The 22,127-nt window shown below is 38.6% G+C and overlaps 1 protein-coding gene across 1 annotated transcript; it reads left to right on the forward strand.

Moving 5' to 3' along the window:
* Positions 1 to 15,834: 15,834 nt before the first annotated feature.
* On the forward strand, positions 15,835 to 17,991 carry LOC140150340 (protein NYNRIN-like). The gene has a single exon (XM_072172347.1). It carries the CDS (start codon positions 15,835 to 15,837, stop codon positions 17,989 to 17,991), a length of 2,157 nt encoding a protein of 718 aa, XP_072028448.1.
* The last annotated feature ends 4,136 nt before the right edge of the window (positions 17,992 to 22,127 follow it).

A 22,127-nucleotide genomic window follows, 5' to 3' on the forward strand; every position in this document is an offset into this window, starting at 1 on the left:
TAGTCACACAAGATATTGACCACCATATCATATAGTCACACAAGATATTGACCACCATATCATATAGTCACACAAGATATTGACCACCATATCATATATCATATAGTCACACAAGATATTGACCATATCATATATCATATAGTCACACAAGATATTGACCACCATATCATATAGTCACACAAGATATTGACCACCATATCATATAGTCACACAAGATATTGACCACCATATCATATAGTCACACAAGATATTGACCACCATATCATATAGTCACACAAGATATTGACCACCATATCATATAGTCACAAGATATTGACCACCATATCATATAGTCACAAGATATTGACCACCATATCATATAGTCACACAAGATATTGACCACCATATCATATAGTCACACAAGATATTGACCACCATATCATATAGTCACAAGATATTGACCACCATATCATATAGTCACAAGATATTGACCACCATATCATATAGTCACAAGATATTGACCACCATATCATATAGTCACAAGATATTGACCACCATATCATATAGTCACAAGATATTGACCACCATATCATATAGTCACAAGATATTGATCACCATATCATATAGTCACAAGATATTGATCACCATATCATATAGTCACAAGATATTGACCACCATATCATATAGTCACAAGATATTGGTCACCATGTAATTTAGTCAGAATATATTGATCAGGTCAGGTGCCACATCAAAAAGTCACATATTTAAAACTACTAGCGGTCACCCGTCTTTCGCGGTTCGTAAATAAATGTAATTTTACAAATGCATCAACACTCTCCAAGTTGTTATTGCGAACATTATTTTCCCTAATTTATTACCGATTGATCAGTCGTTTCATTTAATTCATTTTAATCAACTTAATCTTTGTTACCCCCCCCCCCGTGTTGTCCCCTATCCTCTCGTTCTTTCCACTGTTCCCCCGTAAGCTCACATCACTCTTCTCCCTCTTATCCGCTCTGCCTCTTATCTGTCCCTAGTATCATAGTTTTAGTACATAAAATGTACAATGTTTAAGTCAGTACAGGGTGTCCCCCCAAAAAAAAGAGGCCCCTCATTGCGCCCTCTTTTTCTCCTATTTCTGAAAACTTAATCAAATATATTTTGGTATGTAAAAAAACCTTGAGTCGTTAGCTTTAATAAACCAAAACAATTTTATCAATCGGTTCACAACTTTTGAAGATATGCTCTTTTAAAGAAATGTACCCGTTTTTCACTCTGTCCACGGAGAAGGTTTGGCTACTTCAAAGATTGAAAATGAGTACACATACCATGCATGAATATCAAACATTCTTCAATGATAACTTTATAAAATAACTTTATTTATGGAATGGGCTTTACCAGTGGGTTTATGGGCAATGGATTTTGTTAATAGTGTCATTAATTTGTGGGTAAAATGGATGCCGAATGGGACTTCTTTTGCTTTACTTCACTTACTTTTGTTTTATTATGTTTCTTACTTTCTTACTTTGTTGTTTCTTTTTTTATTTACAACATAAGTCATTTCTCTTTTTCCCTAAAAGGCTGTTTGGTTTGTCTTTGGTTCTTCTGAACTGAGTTTACTGTGCTGCTCTGCCCTCTACCTGGTTGCCTCCTTGGCGAATACAGGTTTCAGCCTCGCCTCATTGCATCCATTGCGTTGCGTTCCATACTTTTGCGCCGGATACTTGCGAATGCATTCAGTAATACGTTTGCGAAGATCTTAGATTTGGCCACAAAGGAAAAAAAAGTGGTGTGAGGTCTGGTGATCGTGCAGGCCACTCCACAGCATGAGCCATCCCAACCACTCTGTTTGCTATCCGTGGACAGGGTGAAAAACGGGCACAATTATTCAAAAAGGCATATCTTCAAAAGTTGTCAGCCGATTGAAATAATTGTTTTGGTTTATTAAAGCTAACGATTAAAGGTGTCTTTACATACCAAAATATATTTAATCAACTTTTCAGAAATAGGAGAAAAAGAGGGCGTAATGAGGGGCCTCATTTTTTGGGACACCCTGTATAAGTAGGTCTTATGCTCAAAAAATTGATAAGGCCAATCATTTGTATTTTTGCCATGTTCGCAAAGTTTGATGGTCACCCATGCATCGGGGATTGTTAAATAATATCGCCAACCCATGGCACCCATGCACTCTCCTCACTCATTTTGATTTCCCCGTGTTTTTAACAAGACATTGTTCGCCATGTCATAAAGATCATATCGTACCATATTGTCTTAAGATATTTATCAGCATTATAGTTACAATATAGCCACTATAAAGTATCTTGTGATTTAAGGTTACCGGAACTGGATCTGGATTCGGGACATTTTGTTGACGATGAAGGCCGATCGTGACGTGCTCGTGACGATAGGGAAGCTCCAATAACTGGTAAGCTTATTCCAGAATTTTTCTTCTTCGAATGCGATTTCTGGGTACCGGCTATTATTTCCCTAACCTGCTTACTGGTACAGAATGTAAAAAATAACAAAAAACCATGCAGCGAGGTTATACTGGCAAACAACCACCACATAACGAGATTGTCTAAGAATGAAGCGATGAAGCCAAATACCCAGCCAATTCCCATTACAAAACTCATCTGAAAGAAGAAACGAAACAGAAGGTAAGTTTTGTCATTGCATCATGGTCATAGAGGTTATCCGTGTTCTATAAGCTGTATATCCTATCAGCGACTGCTATACCTTGTTTAGGACTTTCAAAAGAAGTATATGCATGTGCAACCACGACTGTTTCAAAATATCCCGCCAAAGTCATGCTGGTAACTCCGAGGTCGTGCATTGAATTGGTTTGAATAAGGAATACTACGGGAATCAGCAGCGTTTGTTAGAAGTCACACATGAGTAACAAAATATTTATTACTATATCATAATAAATAACCTATATTATGTGAGTTCGATAAAATGCTAGTCATACATTATTTTGTTAAATAATTTTAACCATCGTCACAGAATTATTTTCCGAATCTTCTTCGTCATTTTCTTGATTGAAACTATATTTGGACGTTGTTGCTGCTGCTCGTATCTATCTATTTTGTTTACCCATGTAACTCTCCCATTCCAATGACACATCCACACCAAGCTTTCTTTGACCCTATGTAATGAATGGGTTATACTCTCAGAAAAATAGTTCTAATAGGCATTAAAGAACCTTTTTTGTCCTGTATATGGAGCTCATAAGAAAAAATCTTTGGAGAACTATTTTTGGCCTTTGATAGAACCCTTTGGTTCGTTACAGTACCTTTGAGTGTTTCATATACATGGTGTCCCAGAATGATTTATACCGTGTTTGAACAAAATATCAAAAATATATAGTCAACAGTGTATCTAATTTTAATATGTGCAATACAATGACAAATATGTCTCCTACTTATTCTGTGACTTTCATGGAAATAGCTTGATTCGTTTTGGCGTGACATTGCTATTACTGAAAATGGACGAAAACTGCATGTGTGTTTACAGCGCAAAGGCTTCATAACACATTTGGCACAGATGTAGAGCTTATAACACTGATTAATTCTTGATATGGGGATAAAGTGAAACATTTCAATATGACTTCAGATATTTAGGTTGAAAAACGTACTTTTTATGTAATATTTACAAAATGTACCACAATTTTTACCAAAAATATCATTATTACAGAGGATATAACTTCTTCAAGGATTCCCCTCAGTAAATTTTACTGTGGGTTTGCCAATGTACTGTGCACATAAATACATGCTGTGACACTAAGGACGAACCTTCTTTATACTTTTATGAAAAATCCATCTTTGCCGGCATTTCAAATGATGAAACTCACACACTGCAATATTTGTCGCCAAAACTGCCGCCAAAGAAAGAATAGTTTAAGGTCACCCAAGCGTAACAAATCCTTTATTCCATACAAACTTGCTTCGTAATATCATAAATAATCGACTATTTAGTAGAATTAAGATCAGGACACAACCAATATACTGCATATCATTTTCCAAATAACTTTGTGCTGAACGGTTAGTAATTTTACAGGTTTTCAAAATAGGTAGTTTTGTCCAAACCTGGAATTCACCATATTTACGCAATAGCATGTAACTTCTATTAGAAACGTCCAATTTCTCAAATCTAAAATTCCTAAGAAAGCTAAATATATGTTAATTTTAGAATTTAAAACAATACTACCATTAGTAATGCCTTTCATACCTAAAAATACAACTTTCCTGGTATAAATCATTCTGGGACACCCTGTAGAGGACATACATGTATTATTATAGAGTGATTTGTTTCCTATAGTGTTTTATTTAATAATATTTATATTTTTTAATATTTTAATATTATGGGCATGAAACGTCTATGTTAAAATAGTGGTCTTGATCATTTTCTATGATTTCTATGATAATTGGCCGAAGTCCAATTTAATTTTGACTAAAAAATGAGCAATTTTTTGAGGTCTTGGTCAATCTTGGTCAATCTGTGGTCAATCTTGGGGTTGTTTGTACTTTTTTTTAGTATCAATGGAAAGATAAGACCATTACCTATCCATTGGCACCAAAAGTCGATGTGGTCTTCTTTTCATAATGTCATAATTAGCCCAGCATCTCACATGGCGTGGCAAAGAGGGAGAGATATTTCAGAGGGCATCTGTTCCTTACCCCCTATTCGTAATTGAGCCACATGCTGCTTGGGCCCGAGACTACTCCTTACCTTGACGCCAAGTATTACATCTGCCTTGGTAATGCCACTGCGCTTATTTTGTAACTCCTTTGATGTTTTCTGACTACGGCAGATTGAAGTCACAGTCGCCACAAAGGATATGATATTACACGCCAAAGATACTGCTACTGGTATACAGAAGGCCGCAAGAGTTGCAAAGGGACTAGCTATACAACACGGTGTGTTGCTGCCATATTTGAACCCGTTGACTCCATAAACATGGAGGATTAAACATATAACGATGATAACTATCGGTAAACCCCAACCAATGGTAGGCAGTATCCAGCGGAAAATTGCACTGCGTTCGCGAATTTCAGTCCTTTGAAGAGGTCGACAAACGAAAGTGTATGACAAATTTACCGCAATGATCGTGTTCCAGCAAAATGTCGTCAACCAAAAATAATGACTAGCACTTGCCCAGAGCACACACCATATCCCTGTTAATTGTAATGTCATACTGAGAAGAGGCAGAAGATATGCCCAGAACATCGCAAAAGACAACCTCATTAGTGAGAGTCCGTGAAAATTTCGTAACTTGGCAAAGCAACAATGAAAAAGGAAAGTTCCTGTAAGACCTGTTATTGATAAAACACTTCCTACAGTGTTGAATACGTCCAGATGCCCATTGAAATGAAACAACTTAATGAACTTATTGGGAACTGCGTCTGTTTCATGCATGCATATCTGTACACGGCCGTCCGGTAGCATTAGAAAGTCTTCTATCTCTTCAGTTGTATTGTCATTGAGGATTAGAATGACAGATTCACGATGTGGTGAAATCTGATATTCTCCTGGAGCGAGAGTTATCAAAGGACAAGTTAAGTCAGTGGTTATGTTGCTACCACATACAAGAACCATTTCCTGTTTTTTAAACATCTCTTCAAAGTGGTCGTATTCATATGAGATATGGTTAAGTACAAACTCGGGGAGTATAAGTTGCTGTTTATATTGCAGCACTTCTGCAATATTACTGAAGTCAACCAATTGGAAGTCTTCAGCTTTACCCTGATACCATTCTCCATTGCAGTGTGTCTTAAGTTCTGTTTTTGCACATACATGCAGATATTCAAGGCTATATATCTCACATCTATCATATACGATATTAGATTGAAGAATCGCCTGGTCCATGTTACTACCAATGTTACAGAGTGGTTTTCCTGAACGTAACATCAGCTTCGAAGAGAACGCGTTCGTGATTTTATTTTTCTGCCATATGATATCATCAGTGCGTGTTTTTGTTACATTCATGTGATTTAAGTAATCTACTAAGCAAGTGTCTTCCTCAAAAGCCACGGTCTCACTAAATCCAACTTTGTTGTTGTAAAGTACCCAGGTTTCTTCCTTCATACAACACATTCCAGATATGGCATTTTGGATTCCGGGAGAGTTTTCACACTTCATTGATGTAGTATTGTATATGAGTCCGGGTGAACAAGTAAGACGTTGACACTGACGTGTAAAAGGATCAAACATTTTGTCCTTCGAGGAACACGGAGAAGGATATTCTGACTGAGAACTAGCACTTTGTTGAAAGCTCCATAACGTATCAAAATAGAGGCTGCCGTCTAAAGACGTGGGTCCTAAACGACATGGACTGATGTCAGTTTTGGAAACATGAACTCCATTACAACGCCCGCAGTGTACATTTTTGTAAATTTCTTTTATAGGACAAAATGTAGCCGAATATGAGTTACATGCTGTCGCTATTTCAGAGTCATTATACGATTTTGGGCAGGAATCGATGATCGAAGAAAAACAGTGGCGAAGAGTTCTTCCGACTGAAAATGACATATCCTTTGTTTGTGCACAAGATCCTCTTCCACGATACAGCTGGACTAGGCTTGTATTCCAAGGCTGGGCGTCAAAAAGCTGTTTCCCATTACAGATTGCGCAAAACACATTTTTAAAGTTAGTTCCATACTGATCATAGACTGGCCAGTTATAAACTACTTGCAAATTTTGATCAAGGGATCCAAGTATTAAAGTAGGATAGTTTTCACACTGTTCCCTAATAATACCCTCATTCCATTGAGATGGACATTTGCTAAGTAGAAGAACTGATGCTCTATCTGGTACTGTTTCATCCAATGGTCTACAACTAAACAAATGTGGCTCCGGTGATGCAGACATAGAATCAGCAGGGTCTAGACATTCGGTATGGTAATCATAACAACAGTCTTGAAATAGTTCACAATCGGGATCACAATGGCAATGGAAGGCAGTGACATCATATCCACATCTTCCACGACAGCTGTATTCTTCCTGGTAATGAAACTGGACATCGTGATAGGTGATATCTAAATATAAAGACAGAGGAACATGGAAATGGTTTAATCCAATCTAAGACTGTCTTTTGTTTGATATAATTAACTTTTTAGTTATGAGCCGCAGAATTTAAAATTAGAATCAGAATTTAGAAACGAAATTCAACTTTGATCATCAATTTGGTTCCAATGATAATCCCTGGTGGTAATTTCCGAACTTTTTTCATGCACGGGTGGGTCAGAATGCTCTTGTTTTACCCCATCACTCGTCTTTAGCGGTTATGTATTATGTGAACAACAGATGATGGTGGATGCGATATCGCTATTTTTGACGTCGCCATTGGATTAACACATAATCATGAAATCTTCACAAACAATTCTAAATTTGTTATGTGGTGTCAAAGCAAAATTATCTTACTCTAAAACCGTTGGGGTTCTGCAAAGTACCCCACTGCAAGTATGTTAATTGTCCATTTATAATCGCTAACCGTGTATTGTGAATGGGGCTGTCAGCCCTGTATCTTCGCCAGCCTCGTACGTCCGTGTTGCGTGTCCTAAGCCGCCTGTGAACAACACACATTTTAGACGGTCCCCTTTCAAAATCTTGGATCCACGCATGTCTTCCACTACATTTGGCTTATTCCAATGATATAAAAACTAATAATTACACAGTGGCACGGTGTAGATTTTGAGATTCAAGAAATATACATACCTATAACACACTTTACGTAGTAAGATTCGTAACCATACTTTGAGCAAGCGTCCTCAGCCACAATAAAATTACCAAGTAAATTGCGTGTTTCGTTTTTATTGTTCTCAAGGTGTTTTTCATCTGCTACTAGGAGGCTGGAAGGAGGTTTAGGTCCTTTTCTATAGATTTGAGACAACTCACAATCACCTACAGATCGTACTTCATTGTCAACATTGTTATTCACTTTTGAGCACAATAACTCTCCTACAGTTTGCCTCACGGTCTCCTGTGAAATAAATCATGATATTATTTCGATTAACCCCCTGAGCACTACCTCCCGATCTGACATTGCCTCTGATTGGATACTTCCATGATATTTTCACTTTAATCACCAATCAGAACGGAGCTTTGCAAATAATTCACCCCAATTTTTTTGCGTGGTGAAATTATTCTAACAATGTTGCTGATGGGGCCAATTGATAATGAAAACTTCTTTTTGGCCAATCGGCAGGTAGGTCTCATGGGGTTAATCTTGGGGAGATACAGACGTAAGGCTTAGGTTGTAGTACACCATTGGGATATACATAAGACGTAAGCTACGACCGACGTAAGTTGGGCGTAAATGAAGACTTAGTGAGCTCGATCAAAACCATCGAGTAAAGTAAGTAAGTTAGATAGACTAATATAGGAATGGTTAAAAAAGCGCAGTGATTTATAGTGCGCTACGCACAGGCACAACGCCTAGACGTTGATCAACAAGCCTCAGCACACTTTACAGGTTGTCGCTGACCACTACGGCCCCACATCATTCCATAAACCATTTAACAACAAATAAGGGACTTTGCTGCTACAAGAGCGCACACCCTAGACATTCCACAAACTAATAACCATCGCAACCAGGATCAGCTCCCCGAGTTTCGTACGGGTTACAACGAGACAATATTAGCAGTAAGTTCCTTGTCCAGGGGAATTTCAAGCTAACTCAATTTTTCCACGAGAGCATACTAGGCACCGCCAGGGTTCAAACCCGCAACCTCTCGCACCATAGTCGAACGCCTTAACGATTGAGCTAACTTAACTGCCAAAAACGGAAACGTACTAGATCGTGTTAGATAGAGAAATTGATTTATAATGACAGAGAGCTTGCGATACCGTCACATTTGAATGATTTTGAATAGATGCACGTGATAAATACATTTGGAAATCGCAAGCTCATACACGGCCCATACACGATCAATTTAATTGATCAATATTGGAGTCCCTAGATGCAGGACTGGATACAAAATAATATTGCTCTTCAATGTTATTGAAGAGATCTAATCTAGTTTGATTTTATTGACGGTTGGACAATAAAATCACTATTGATGTTCGTGTATACAGTGTGGTCGTGTGTACAGTGCACAATGGCAGATTTTGTAACCACTCTTGTATCTAGAGTCTTTGATATTGATCAATCAAATTGATCGTGTATAGGCCGCATCGTGGGTTGATATGATTCTAAAATAGTTGTATCACCTTTAATACTTACAGGTAAAGAAGTATGAAAAAATGTCTTACGGAAACAGACATTTCTCCAGTGGTTCTCGTCAGCTAGTTTGGCCTGAAGTAAACCACCAGTCATAGGCTCACCATGGCTGTCGCCGAGTCGCAAATCGTAATCGTCATTGGCTGTGTTTCCTTGTTAAAAATGAATGAAAAATAAAAAGGTATCATAGATATGCCTAGCATGGGATTCGTAGACTTGAGCCTTCAGTCCTCGAATACTTACGCACGGCTATGGTATAAAAGTTTTGGAACTGCCTATTCAAATAGCAGATGAAGAGTACACCTCTGAACGGCTAAAGAGCGGATGAGAATAATTATATTATTCCAACGATCAATATGGTGGTTGAACACATCACCATAGGTCAAATAACTCAACAAATATGAATTGTGGCTGCTGTTGCCTCTGGCAGCATATGCTGATCACCAACTCAGTTGCCAGATCCGGACTAAAATAAGTCTTGCAAATTAATGATTACGAAAACTCCAAAGGAATATCCAAATACTAATTAGCTAGGCAGATGATCTCTACTACCTTAATGACGGACCAGTGGGAACCTGACACACCATCACAGACTTGGTCCTGATTTGTCTTGTCTATACCTTCAAACCACTTGCAGTATCCACTTACAAAATCTCTATAATGTGCCTGCTTAACTCTTCTTCTTCATTTTGCGTGTAAGGTACATGAGGTACAACGTAACTAGACAGGTAGGCAGCTTGAAGTCCAGAGGCGGTACCATGTGGAAATTTGTAGATTGGACAGGCATCGATGATGTGCTCCATCGTTTGAATTCCACCACATTCACAGTTGGGCAATGACCAATCTGGTACAAAAAGTGCTTGGTGCGTCCCGACCCCAGTCCTGGTCCTATTTATATTCACCAGGCCTTTCTTGGAAGGTCCCAACCACTTGGATTAGAAGAGGGCTCAATGATGAATACTTTCAGGTTGGTAGATAAGGTATCCCATTCCTTAGCCCAACACTCTGCTGTCTAGGAGGAGTGGCTATAAGGCGGTAACTCCAGCGGCGGATCTGTCTTTTAAAGTGTCTACAAAGACGGTGGGTGAGGGCACAACGCTTTCATCCTGATTACGCGTATGGGCTAGCGTTAAAGTCTGCAGATCTCTTCTTAACTTTGCTTTGGTTGCAGTGAGTGCACCACTGATGAGTCTTATGCTATCGCTGAGGACAATATCAATCTTGTTAGTGTAGGCGCTGTGGCTTCATTCAGGTGCAGCATACTCAGCAGTAGAGTACGCAAGTGCGAGGGTTGATGTGCGTTGGGTGGTAAAGAATGCTTCCCAACCAGTGCCTGCATTCAGCATGTTTAGTGAGAGAAGGTGAGGCTGCGGTCAAGCGTAACACCAAGGTACTTCTGCGTTGGGTAAAAGAGCAGTTTGGTACCGTTGAACGAGATTTTGAGTTCTTGGTTGGCACATCTGTTTGCAAGATGGAAAACTAAGCAGACGGTCTTTGTCATGCTGGGCGCGCGTGAATTGCCATCGGTGGAAGTAGCTGTTTAGGGTTGTAATGACGCAGGCGTCGACAAAGTTGGGATCCAAGAGCATCGTCTGATAATATCATCCCCTACTGACACTGACACAAACAACATACAAACTTTTTTGCAAATAACTCAAGAACCGTACGTCACAGAGGAATACTGACCAGAGGAATACTTTCGTGGGAGATTAAAACAAGATTCGAGCAATTTTGACATTTGATTTAGTTGACCACCCAGAAGTTATTGCCCATGACTCATAGAAAACACATTATATAAGCCAACTTTTTATAACTCAACATGTCACTTGCTTCCAAAATGTGGGAGTTGGCTCTCTAAGTAATAATTGAATATGATTATAGTACCCCAAGCCATGCATAGACGTGCACCAAGGTCTATAGCCGCCATTTTGAATGGGAAATAACGTCAAGTTACATAGAGGGCGCTATTTGGGCAACTTCTCCCTTCACCAACATGACGATTAAAATAGCAACCTCTATGTACTTCTGACGTCATTTCTGGTTCAAAATGGCGACCATTGACCAATTTCGGTTGACACCTGGCCTCTAACAACTTCCGGTTGACATCTGACCTCTTGACGCAATTTGATGCAATGAGTTGAGCGTCCCTGGAGCTGAGCGTTCCAAAAGCAAGCGTCCTTGAAGCTGAGCGTCCGTCCCTGGAGGTGGGCGTCCCAGAATCGAGCGTCCTTGAAGCTGAACGTCCCAAAAGCGAGCGTCCCTGCATTTGAATGTCCCATAATCTGAACGTCCCTGGAGCTGAGCGTCCCAGAAGCGAGAGTCCCAAATCGAGCGTCCCAGAAGCGAGAGTCCCAAATCGAGCGTCCCATGATATTTATAATTTCAAACGTCCACATAAATTAATCGATAACATACCGTCGTTAAACACCCCTTTAATTAGAAAGCAAAATTAAACTTCTATGCTACTCAAATTTGGTACGTATGTTATTGCTCTGAAGATTTGTTCTTGCTAGTGATGTTGAGACACCTCCGACGTCGTCGCAGGTGTAGATGATGTCAAACAGGAAGATGATGTGGCGCCCATTGATTCCGGGGGTGGGGTCAGGAATCATTGTCTAACCCTTTGTCACGGTTCAGTCTGCGTCTTTTAGTTCTAATATGGATTGCTTCCAATACCCTGCAAGGGAAGTCCAGTGACTCCGTCTTTAACACCTTTACACCTTTGCTCTTGTCAATATGCTCCTGATTTGGAACTGGCCGCTTTCGATTTATGTTCTGTTAGCTTCTTTACGAGCTTACGTCCAGATTCACGATGCTGTATATACACACCAGATTGCTTTTCTTGTTCAATCTTGTTCTTTGGGGAGACAAGCGATCTGCGTAGGGTAAGATATTCTGAGGCGTTTAAAAACGCTGTGCTAACACCTGCATCGTGTCTTAACTCCTCTGATCTGTCCGGTGAATGTAGTATCAAATTAGACATGGAGTAGCGTATAAGTTTAATTTTGCTTTCTGTTTACGTTTACCGGTACGTATGAATATACATCATTATTATACCTTATTAATTATTCATGAGGAATTAATCGAGTAAATAATGTGTCCCTACAGTCCATTTTACTACTCATGTTTGATCAGTTAAGATTGATCTTTTTTCACATGAGGACGCGACTACGAACAACACACAGACAAATACTTTTATTGAAAACCCTTCCACTCGGCTACTTCTAAAAGGTAACCAGGCTTTTGAAACCTGTGCATTAAATTAGCGTTATTCTATTTCATTCTAAAAACGTTTTTAGAAACTTTTCATTATATCCCCTGGTATAACACATCATCATCACGAAAAGAATAACAATGCTTTTAAGGGGGTACTACACCCCTCGATAAATTTGTGTCTATTTTTGCATTTTTCTCAAAAACTAATATTAAACACACTGGTAACAAAAGTTATGTATATTATAGGGGCAAGGAATCCAGTTACTACACTGGAATTTTAGTGACACAAGACAAGCGGTTCGTTATTTATGATAAGAAATAAAGTACCGCTAGGATGTACCTCATTTCCTAACATATATACTGAACCGCTTGTCTTGAGTCACTGCAATTTCAGTGTAGTAATTGGATACTAGTACCTTGCCCCAATAATATACATAACTTTTGTTACCAGTGTGTTATTATTTTTTGAGAAAAATGCAAAAATAGTCACAAATTTACCACAGGGGTGTAGTACCCCTTAAACGATAATAAGTTTGATGTAAGACCTTTGTTATAGTAATATTTATTTTAACTCGTTTAAAATATGACTGGGTGAGATCACTTTACTTAAAGTTTGACCACTGAATACAATTCTTTTAATTTGTTTGGACATAATCGAAATCAGTATGAAGTCGGTCATATTCAATTTTCAGTTTCTTACAGAATATTGTAAGAAGCATTTGCAAAGTTACGTTTTGCAGAAAATTTCAATGAAATTGAATAATCAGCAGGGCCGGATTTACCTTTTGGGGGGCCATGGGCCAGGCCAAAATTTGGAGGCCCCAACGCACCGTGAGGAAGGCATGTGCCCTCAAATGGCTTAGTTGTTAGATTTTACTCGTACATTTCCGCGCGAAGCGCGCGAAAAAATTTCAAATTTAGGCTATTTTAACCCAAATTGAAGCTGAATTTTGCTATATAACAACAGGCCAGTGCGTGCGAAGCGCGCAAAATTTTGCATTTTCTGTACCCTATTTTGGCCCAAAACGTAGTGTTTTCGACTTAAATGGAAAATGCACACTGCACAGGGCAATTTTGGGGCCCAAAACATTTTGGGGCCCTGGGCCCGGGCCCATCTGGCCCTATGGTAAATCCGGCCCTGATAATCAGTCCAAAAGATATTTAGCGGTTAAGGGTATACGAGGTATTGTTGGTCGAAGCAGCCAAAAAATCGATCTTCATCATCAATATATTATTGAAAAATAACACTTTGGTGTTTTGCAAAAGTTCATTCTACAAATCACATACATTGAAAACTTGCTTAATTTATTGTTGTTAATGAGTTATGTACGTTTTATAAAAGTGTTGTTGTTTCAGCCTTCATTACAACATAACTCAAGAACCACAGGATATATCTGTGATATTTGAATTCTTCTACACGCTCGCAATGAATTGAGCAATGCAATTTTTGCTGAAGCTCACTACCATTCGCAAGATGCTGTGAACTACTTTTTTTTTTGCTTCGACGACCAACAATACATCGTATACCCTTAACATGCTTAAAGAGTTTCCAAAACAATTGGAAACAAAAGGAATACTCCCTTTGTTTGGCTATATCTCAAAATCAATATTTCTGACTTCCGACTGATAGCTACTGATCACATCATGTATCATTATGTATACATACCCGCAAAGCACTCCACTGCAGCGTGGGTCCCAGTGAAGCAGCCACTTGGATACCATTCGTGCAATAGGCACTCTTCAAGGGCTTTCACTGGCTGTTCGTTTTTATCATAAACTGGACAAGAAATCGAAGGTATAAGTATAGCGCCCTCGTCAGTTATCAAGCGGGAGACACAATAAGATTTAATAGCGAGCTGAAACCCAAAGTAGCGACAAATGGCATCAGCGTTTCGCATGAAGCGTGTCCAGGAATCGCAACAAATATATCCCCATTGAGAGACACCATCGTATACTTGTATAACGCCTGCATTGGGGTTGCTTCCATCTACCAAACGTAAGGAGTGAGATGACCCGGCTGAAATAATGAAACAATAGAAACATAGGCCTACTTACTTGACTTTCGTACCACTGATACTTAAAGGATGACTCCGGCAATCACAACATTATGCCTTATGATAAAAAACTAATTATTAAGCACGAATCACATGGTTTTATTTGAAACAAACTCATATTGGCCATAAAAACGAATTAATACAGCCGTCTCTCAACACGCGATATTCAAAATTCCCGGGCGCCGAAATTGCATGTCCAATGCAATGACGTCCCAGTGAAGGCTGAAAACAATTGAGCACAAGTAACTATGGCGTCATTGCACTAGACAATTTCGGCGCGGGAGTTTTGAATATCGCGTATTGAGAGCCGGCTGTTTTTATGGTCAATATGAGTTTGTTTTAAATAAAACCATGTGATTCGTGCCTGATAATTATTTTTCTAACATATAAGGCATGATGTTGTGATTGCCGGATACATCCTTTAAATCAATGAATACTACATGTAAGATACAGGTATTTTACTATTTTACGTGCACGAGAATTTTAAGATACAAAACATTGGAAGAGGATAATTATGATAATGCGGACAGCGATGTAATGATGATAACGACGATGGTGGTAATGATAATGGTGTTTTATTTCATATGAAGTAGAGGCACAGGAGAAATGTTTACCTGGCAAGCACTTTTGTTATCAAAAGCAGAGTACGAATACTGGAGGTAACCAACGAAGGTGTTTTATTTGTGACAAAGTAGGACACATAGCTAAAGACTGTTATCGCCGCACTAGACCTACTTTGAAAGCTGCTAGTTTACAGGGAAGTGCATCACATGGACACAAATCAGGTAAACAAGGTAAGAAGTTAAATCAGACTGATACTTCATCTTCTCTTTGCACTGCATGTAGTTGCGAGTCTTGTGGACAGAACAGAGTGCAGACTGCATCTGCTTGTTTGCTGGTCTCAAATGAAATGTATGGTGAAGGTGTGGAATCAGACGATGCGTATGTAACGATGTCTTGTGGTCATAAACTTCCTCTTGCGAGTGCTGCGTGTAGTGATAATTTAGTAGAGGATATGCCGGTCGTTCAAGGTTTTCTTGGTAATAAGGAGGTTCAGGTGATGAGAGATTCTGGGTGTGACGCGGTAGCTGTAAGGAAGAGACTTGTGCCAGAAGAGAAATTTACTGGAGTATATGACAAATTGATGGTACGGTGAGAACTTTTCCTGTTGCATGTCTGGATGTTGATACACCATATTTCACTGGTCATGTTCATGCTCTGGTGATGAATGATCCTGTGTATGATTTGATTTTGGGTAATAATCTTCGTGGGGTACGTGAACCTAAGGATCCTGATCCTGATTGGAAACCACGTTGTCAGTAAAGTGTAAACACAGATGACGAGGACCATGGTGAAATTAGTAATGTGATGAACACTGTACAAACTCGTAGTCAAAAGGTGGCAAGTGAGAAACTTAAGAAAGCTCTTAAGGTACCAAAGGTAGTTACTGAGATTATTTCTGCTGATGAGTTGCAAAAGGCTCAGGCTGATGATTCAAGTTTGAATAAGATTCGCGAGTTAGCAGAATCGGGTGAAGTAAAGGTGAGTCGTTGTGGTGGTACATCAAAGTTTGTGTGTAAGGATGGTATTTTGTTCCGTGAATTTCAGTCTCCATCTGTCAACTTTGGTGAAAGTCTCAACCAAGTTGTTGTTCCTCAACCATTTCGTATGCAAGTTATGAAGTTGGCTCATGAAACGCTCTTAGGAGGACATGCTGGTGTGAATAAAACCACTCTCAAGGTCTTGAAACATTTCTTCCGGCCTGGTGCACAAGCAGACATTGGTAGATTGTGTAGATCATGTGATATCTGTCAGCGAACATTTCCCAAAGGTAGAGTAACAAAGGTTCCTCTTGGTAGTATGCCGATCATCGATGTTCCCTTCAGTCGTATAGCAATGGATCTTGTTGGTCCTATTTTTCCGTCTACAGAGCGAGGTCATCGTTTTATCCTTACAGTAGTGGATTACGCTACTCGGTTTCCTGAGGCAGTTCCGCTTCGTAACATAGATTCGATATCAGTAGCAGAGGCACTGCTGGATATTTATTCCAGAGTTGGTTTTCCCCGTGAGGTACTTAGTGATCAAGGTAGACAATTCACGTCTGAAGTGATGGCTGAAGTCAATAGATTGTTATCTATCCGTCAGTTAACCACAACTGCTTGGCATCCCATGAAAAATGGTATGTGTGAAAGGTTCAATGGTGTGTTGAAAGCTTCTCTGAGAAAGATGTGTGAAGAACGTCCTCGTGATTGGGATAGGTATATCAATGCATTACTTTTTGCGTACAGAGAAACCCCTCATGCTAGTACTGGGTTTTCTCCGTTTGATCTTTTGTATGGTCGATCTGTGAGAGGTCCTCTTGGTATGTTAAAGGAGTTCTGGACAGGTCAGATAGAAGAACCAGAAACCAAGACCACATTTGAGTATGTTCTGGATCTGCAGGATAGGTTGCAGAAAACATGTGATCTTGCTAGGGAAGAGATGAAGAAGTCTCAAGGTAAGTACAAGATGTACTATGACAGAAAGGCTAAGGCTCGGAAATTTGATGTCGGAGATGAGGTATTGTTGTTACTCCCTACAGACCATAACAAACTTCTATTACATTGGAAGGGTCCATTTCCTGTGGTAGGTAAATTAGGTAGTATGGATTACAAGGTGGATTTCGGTACCAAGGTGAAGACATTTCATGCAAATTTACTGAAGAAGTATTTTCGTAGAGATACTGATCAACCATCCAAGGTAGTGGCTGGTCTTTTACAGATTGCGTGTAGTGCCATCATTGAAAGTGAAGTACAAGAAGAGTCAGAAATGTCAGAGGAAGATGATGTGTCTTTGACAAATGAAGATCTTCTACAGATTCCATCTTTTCAGGCTGAAGAAACCATAGCTGATGTACATATCAACCAAGACTTGACAGAAGCGCAGAGTTTGGAAGTGAAGAGATTGTTGGGTAACTATAGTAGTGTACTAACCGACAAACCAGGGTTTACTCATCTAGGTTCGCATGATATCAAACTTACGGATAGTACACCGGTTCGTACTAAGCCATATCCTATTCCATATGCCTTACGAGACTCGGTGAAGGAGGAAATTAAAACAATGTTGGAGTTGGATGTGATCGAACCATCAACTAGTCCATATGCATCGCCGCTGGTTGTCGTCAAGAAAGCAGATGGTAAGAATCGAATATGTTGTGACACTCGCAAAATTAATGCGATTACCGAATTTGACGCAGAGGGGATTCCTTCCTCTCAAGAAATCTTTGATCAATTGGGAGATGCACAGTATTTCTCAAAGTTAGACCTCAGTAAGGGTTATTGGCAAGTTCCGCTGACTGAGAATGCCAAACCGCTTACTGCGTTCCTTGCTTTTGATCAGTTGTATCAATACCGGAGAATGCCGTTCGGGCTCGTCAACGCTCCTGCGACATTTTCTAGGATTATGAGGAAACTGTTGAACAATTTTGACAAAGTAGTAAACTACATAGATGACATATTAGTATATAGTTTCGAGAAAACCTGCTAAATTTAAGTATTTAGAGCATATTCTACATCTTCATCGTCGTTACTCCTTTTGTTATCATCCAAGGACAATACCAAGCTGAAATGGGAGTCTCTATACAGGTATGGAGGGCTAGAATTGGAACTTTTATTATGCCACCGAGCGGGAAATTTAACCGTGGCCATGTTGGCATTGTGATATCTAGTCAACGTATATCACTTGCAGTACGGCTGTGTATGGTTGCCCTACTTGTGGTGTGCGGCTCGGTAGAAAGCAACCCAGGCCCAGGGCCGTCTGAGAATACACGACAAAAGACAACAACAGCATCAAAAACTTTATTAGATCATTTTGATAGCATGAGACCAACAGATACAGAGGGAAATATCCAGAGCACCATATTGAAAGAACTAAGAGATTTTAAGGCAAGCTACGACAAATCTAATAACGAACTGAAACAAACGGTAAATAAATTGGCAGCGGACATGAGTAACTTGAAAAGTCAGGTAGACGATGCTAAAACTGTAGCCGATCATGCGTGCGATGTAAATAAACAGCTTCAGGCCGATTTGGAACAGGCAAACGCTAGGATTGAACAACTTGAATCGCAATCTAGAAGGACAATCTAATTTTTCATGGCATCGAAGGAGATGACAAGGAAACCTGGGATGAAAGCGAAGACAAGGTGAGAAGTTTTCTGAGTGATAAACTTGATATAGATGGCGATGAAGTTGAATTTGAACGAGTACATAGACTGAAATCGCGCGGTGGAAATACAGCTCCAATCATTGCCAAGTTCACGAAATATAAACAAAGAAGTGCAGTTCTCGATGCAGCACAAACGAAGTTGAAGAAAAAGGACAAATATGGGGTCTCACAAGATTTCACAAAGAAGGTTCGCGATACACGAAAAACCCTGATCCCATTTATGACAGAAGCAAGGAACCAAAACAAACGTGCATATCTCTCCTATGACAAGCTAGTTATCGACAAAGTTAAATACGTGTTCGATGAAGGAACTGAGGACATTATACCAGCATAGGGATGTGGTCACGGCCATAATAACTCTAAAAAAAAAGTGCAAAAACATCCTCGGACAAACACTGAAATTTCAGAAATAAATCATAGTGAAGTCATAAAGGCTGATAAAATGAGTTATTATAATGTTGTCATTGATACATATAATGAATATGCAAACATGTTAAAGGCTAAAGATGCTGCTGGTGGTGGTAATGTTGTTAAAAATGATGACGTTGAATGCTTAAATGTCAAAAAAGACATTCTTGAACTTGAAAGTTATAACGATATGATGAGTGAAATTCATATGTCTATGAACCATGATGAAAATGTTAGATCTGTCAAAAATGCAAATACCAAGTATAATAATGATGCAGTGATAAATGGGTGCATTATAGAAAATACCGTTGACAATGGAAGTATGGACATGATTAATGAGCTGGAAATACAAAATATTTCAATAAATAGTCATGGTGATAGTGATAACAATATTTGTGACAAACATGATGAATATCCAAATAAAACCCTGATAGAAATGATGTTGTGCAAAATACTCTGGTAAACATGTCAAATTGTTTGAAAAGTGATAAATATATGTCCATAAAACATTGTGAAAATTATTGTAATGTCATCAAAGATAAAAATGTTGCTATTGTCAAAAATGGTTGTGTTAGTACAAATAGGCCAACTCCTGGTAATGGAAGTATGAATAATTTGGCAAGGGATCATTTTAAGTTGACAACATATGGTGATAATGATGATGAAGCATCTAAGATGAGTAAACATGATAACACTGGTGCATTTGATACTGATTCAGGTAATAATGGTAACAATCATGATAATGGAAATGTAGAAAATGATCAGATTGATGATGGTGAAAATGGAACTGAAAGTAATAATGACAATGTAAATAATGATAACCGTGGTGGTAATCAAACTGAGTATGATATGAAAAAATTTCTCTACTGGAATGTAAATGGTTTATTAACAAAGCTTTGTGATACACAATTTATTGATTTTATGTGTTTTGTGGAAACTTGGGCAAATTCAGACAACGAACCAAATTTGGATGGTTATAATCATGTTGGTTCTTACAGAAAACGACGTTTTGATATTGGACGTCCGTCTGGAGGCATTTCCTTCTTTTATAAGAATTCCCTAAATGTTTTAGCTACAAAACTAAAAAGTATTTCCGAAAATATTCTCTGGACGAAAATTGATTTCACTTCAAAATGCATTATTGTGGCAACTGTGTATAGATCACCGGAAGACTCCCCCTATTCTATAAATGAAGATGTACTTGACATTCTAGAGACTGAATATGCTCAATATTTATCAGATTACCCAAATGCCATTTTATTATTGTTGGTGATTTTAATGGAAGAACAGGTATTCTCAATGATTTCATTGACTCGGATGAATGCCCTGAGGGTTGGGACAATGATGTGTATGATGAAGATGTCCCCTCCCAAAAAGATCAAACCAGGACAATTTTGTAAATAGATATGGTCGTGAATTGTTGAATTTTTGCTGTAACACGGGTATAAAAATTGTAAATGGTAGAATTAATGCTATTCGATCAAGCTTCTATACATTCATAAGCCATCAAGGGAAAAGTGTTGTAGACTATGTGTTATGTAATTTTTCCACCTTTCAAAAGATCTGCAATGTTGATATCCACTCAAGAATTGAATCGGATCACCTCCCAATTACCTTTTCATTCATAGTGGGTAATTCTTCTGTACCGTCTGATATGCCGGACCCATGGCAACAGACAGCATGTAGCTCGTTACATAGATATGTGTGGAAACCAAATCTACTCAACTCTTTTGTTAACAGGTGGAAGCATACAAAGGTGAATGAAATGAAACATGCTTTTCAAAGAGCTCTAGACTTGGTACAAATTGACAAAGCATTGTCTGCTTTGACAGATATCTTTGCTTTATGTAGGGAAAGCTATGCAACGCCCTTTTATGAACAACAAAAGTAAGGCACATTGTAAGTCTACGTGGTTTGACGATGAGTGTATCAGGTTTAAAAATAGAGTTCAATACAAACTCAGATTATTCAGATTAAGTCGCTCTGAAGAAGCTTTAACTGATTACAAAAATACGAAGCATGAATATAAAAACTTCATTGAGGAGAAAACAAAATTCAAAACCAGCAACAAAAAGAAATTTTGGACTGTTTGAAAAATCGCGACAGTAAAGGTTTCTGGTCAAGATTGAAGGGAAGTCAAACATCAATTTCCAGTGAGATTTCATCAGACAATTGGTTTCAATACTTTGAAAATCTATTTCGAGTTGATATACCAGGTGGGGAGCCCACGTTGCAAAACCAAGTTGAGGGTGAACTAAATCACCATCCAGATTGGACTGCATTTTTTGATGCCGAGATAACACCCGAGGAAATTAAATCGAGTATTGATGCTCTTAAAATGCCAAGGCTCCCGGTATTGATGGTTTTCCACCCGAATTTTTCAAAAACAGTCCAATTAATGAGTTGAGTGATATTTTGGTGAAGTTTTGCAACCTGATCTTGACCACTGGATCATTTCCACTCCAATGGGCATCCAGTCTTATTATTCCTATTTTTAAAAAGGGAAATAAAACTGATCCAGCAAATTACCGTGGTATTTCTTTACTTCCTATAATGAGTAAAGTTTTTTCTAAAGTTTTGCTCGAAAGTTTAAACTTTTGGGCTGAGGCTGAAAATGTTTTCCATCAAGAACAGGCCGGCTTCCGTAAAGGTTTCAGAACCACAGATAATGTTTTTATATTGGATACAGTTATCAATAAATATCTTTCATGGAAGCGTGGAAGGGTCTATATAGGCTTTGTAGATTTTCGTAAAGCTTTTGATTTAATAAATCATGATGCTCTATTATTTAAGCTGAAACGATATGGTATTACTGGTAATGTTCTTAATGTTTTGAGTTCAATGTATATGCAATTAAATGCTTGTGTCAGAACATCTACAAGTATAACAAATGTTTTTTCTTGTAAGGCTGGAGTTCAGCAAGGTTCTTTGCTGTCACCATTTTTATTCAAACTTTTTATAAACGATTTGAGTACACGACTGAACTCTGACGACACTGAAAAAGTGCAGATAAATCAATGTTTTATCAGTCATCTACTATTTGCTGA

The sequence above is a fragment of the Amphiura filiformis genome, chromosome 4 (assembly GCF_039555335.1).
Source record: "Amphiura filiformis chromosome 4, Afil_fr2py, whole genome shotgun sequence".
In the NCBI taxonomy this organism is placed as follows: domain Eukaryota; kingdom Metazoa; phylum Echinodermata; class Ophiuroidea; order Amphilepidida; family Amphiuridae; genus Amphiura; species Amphiura filiformis.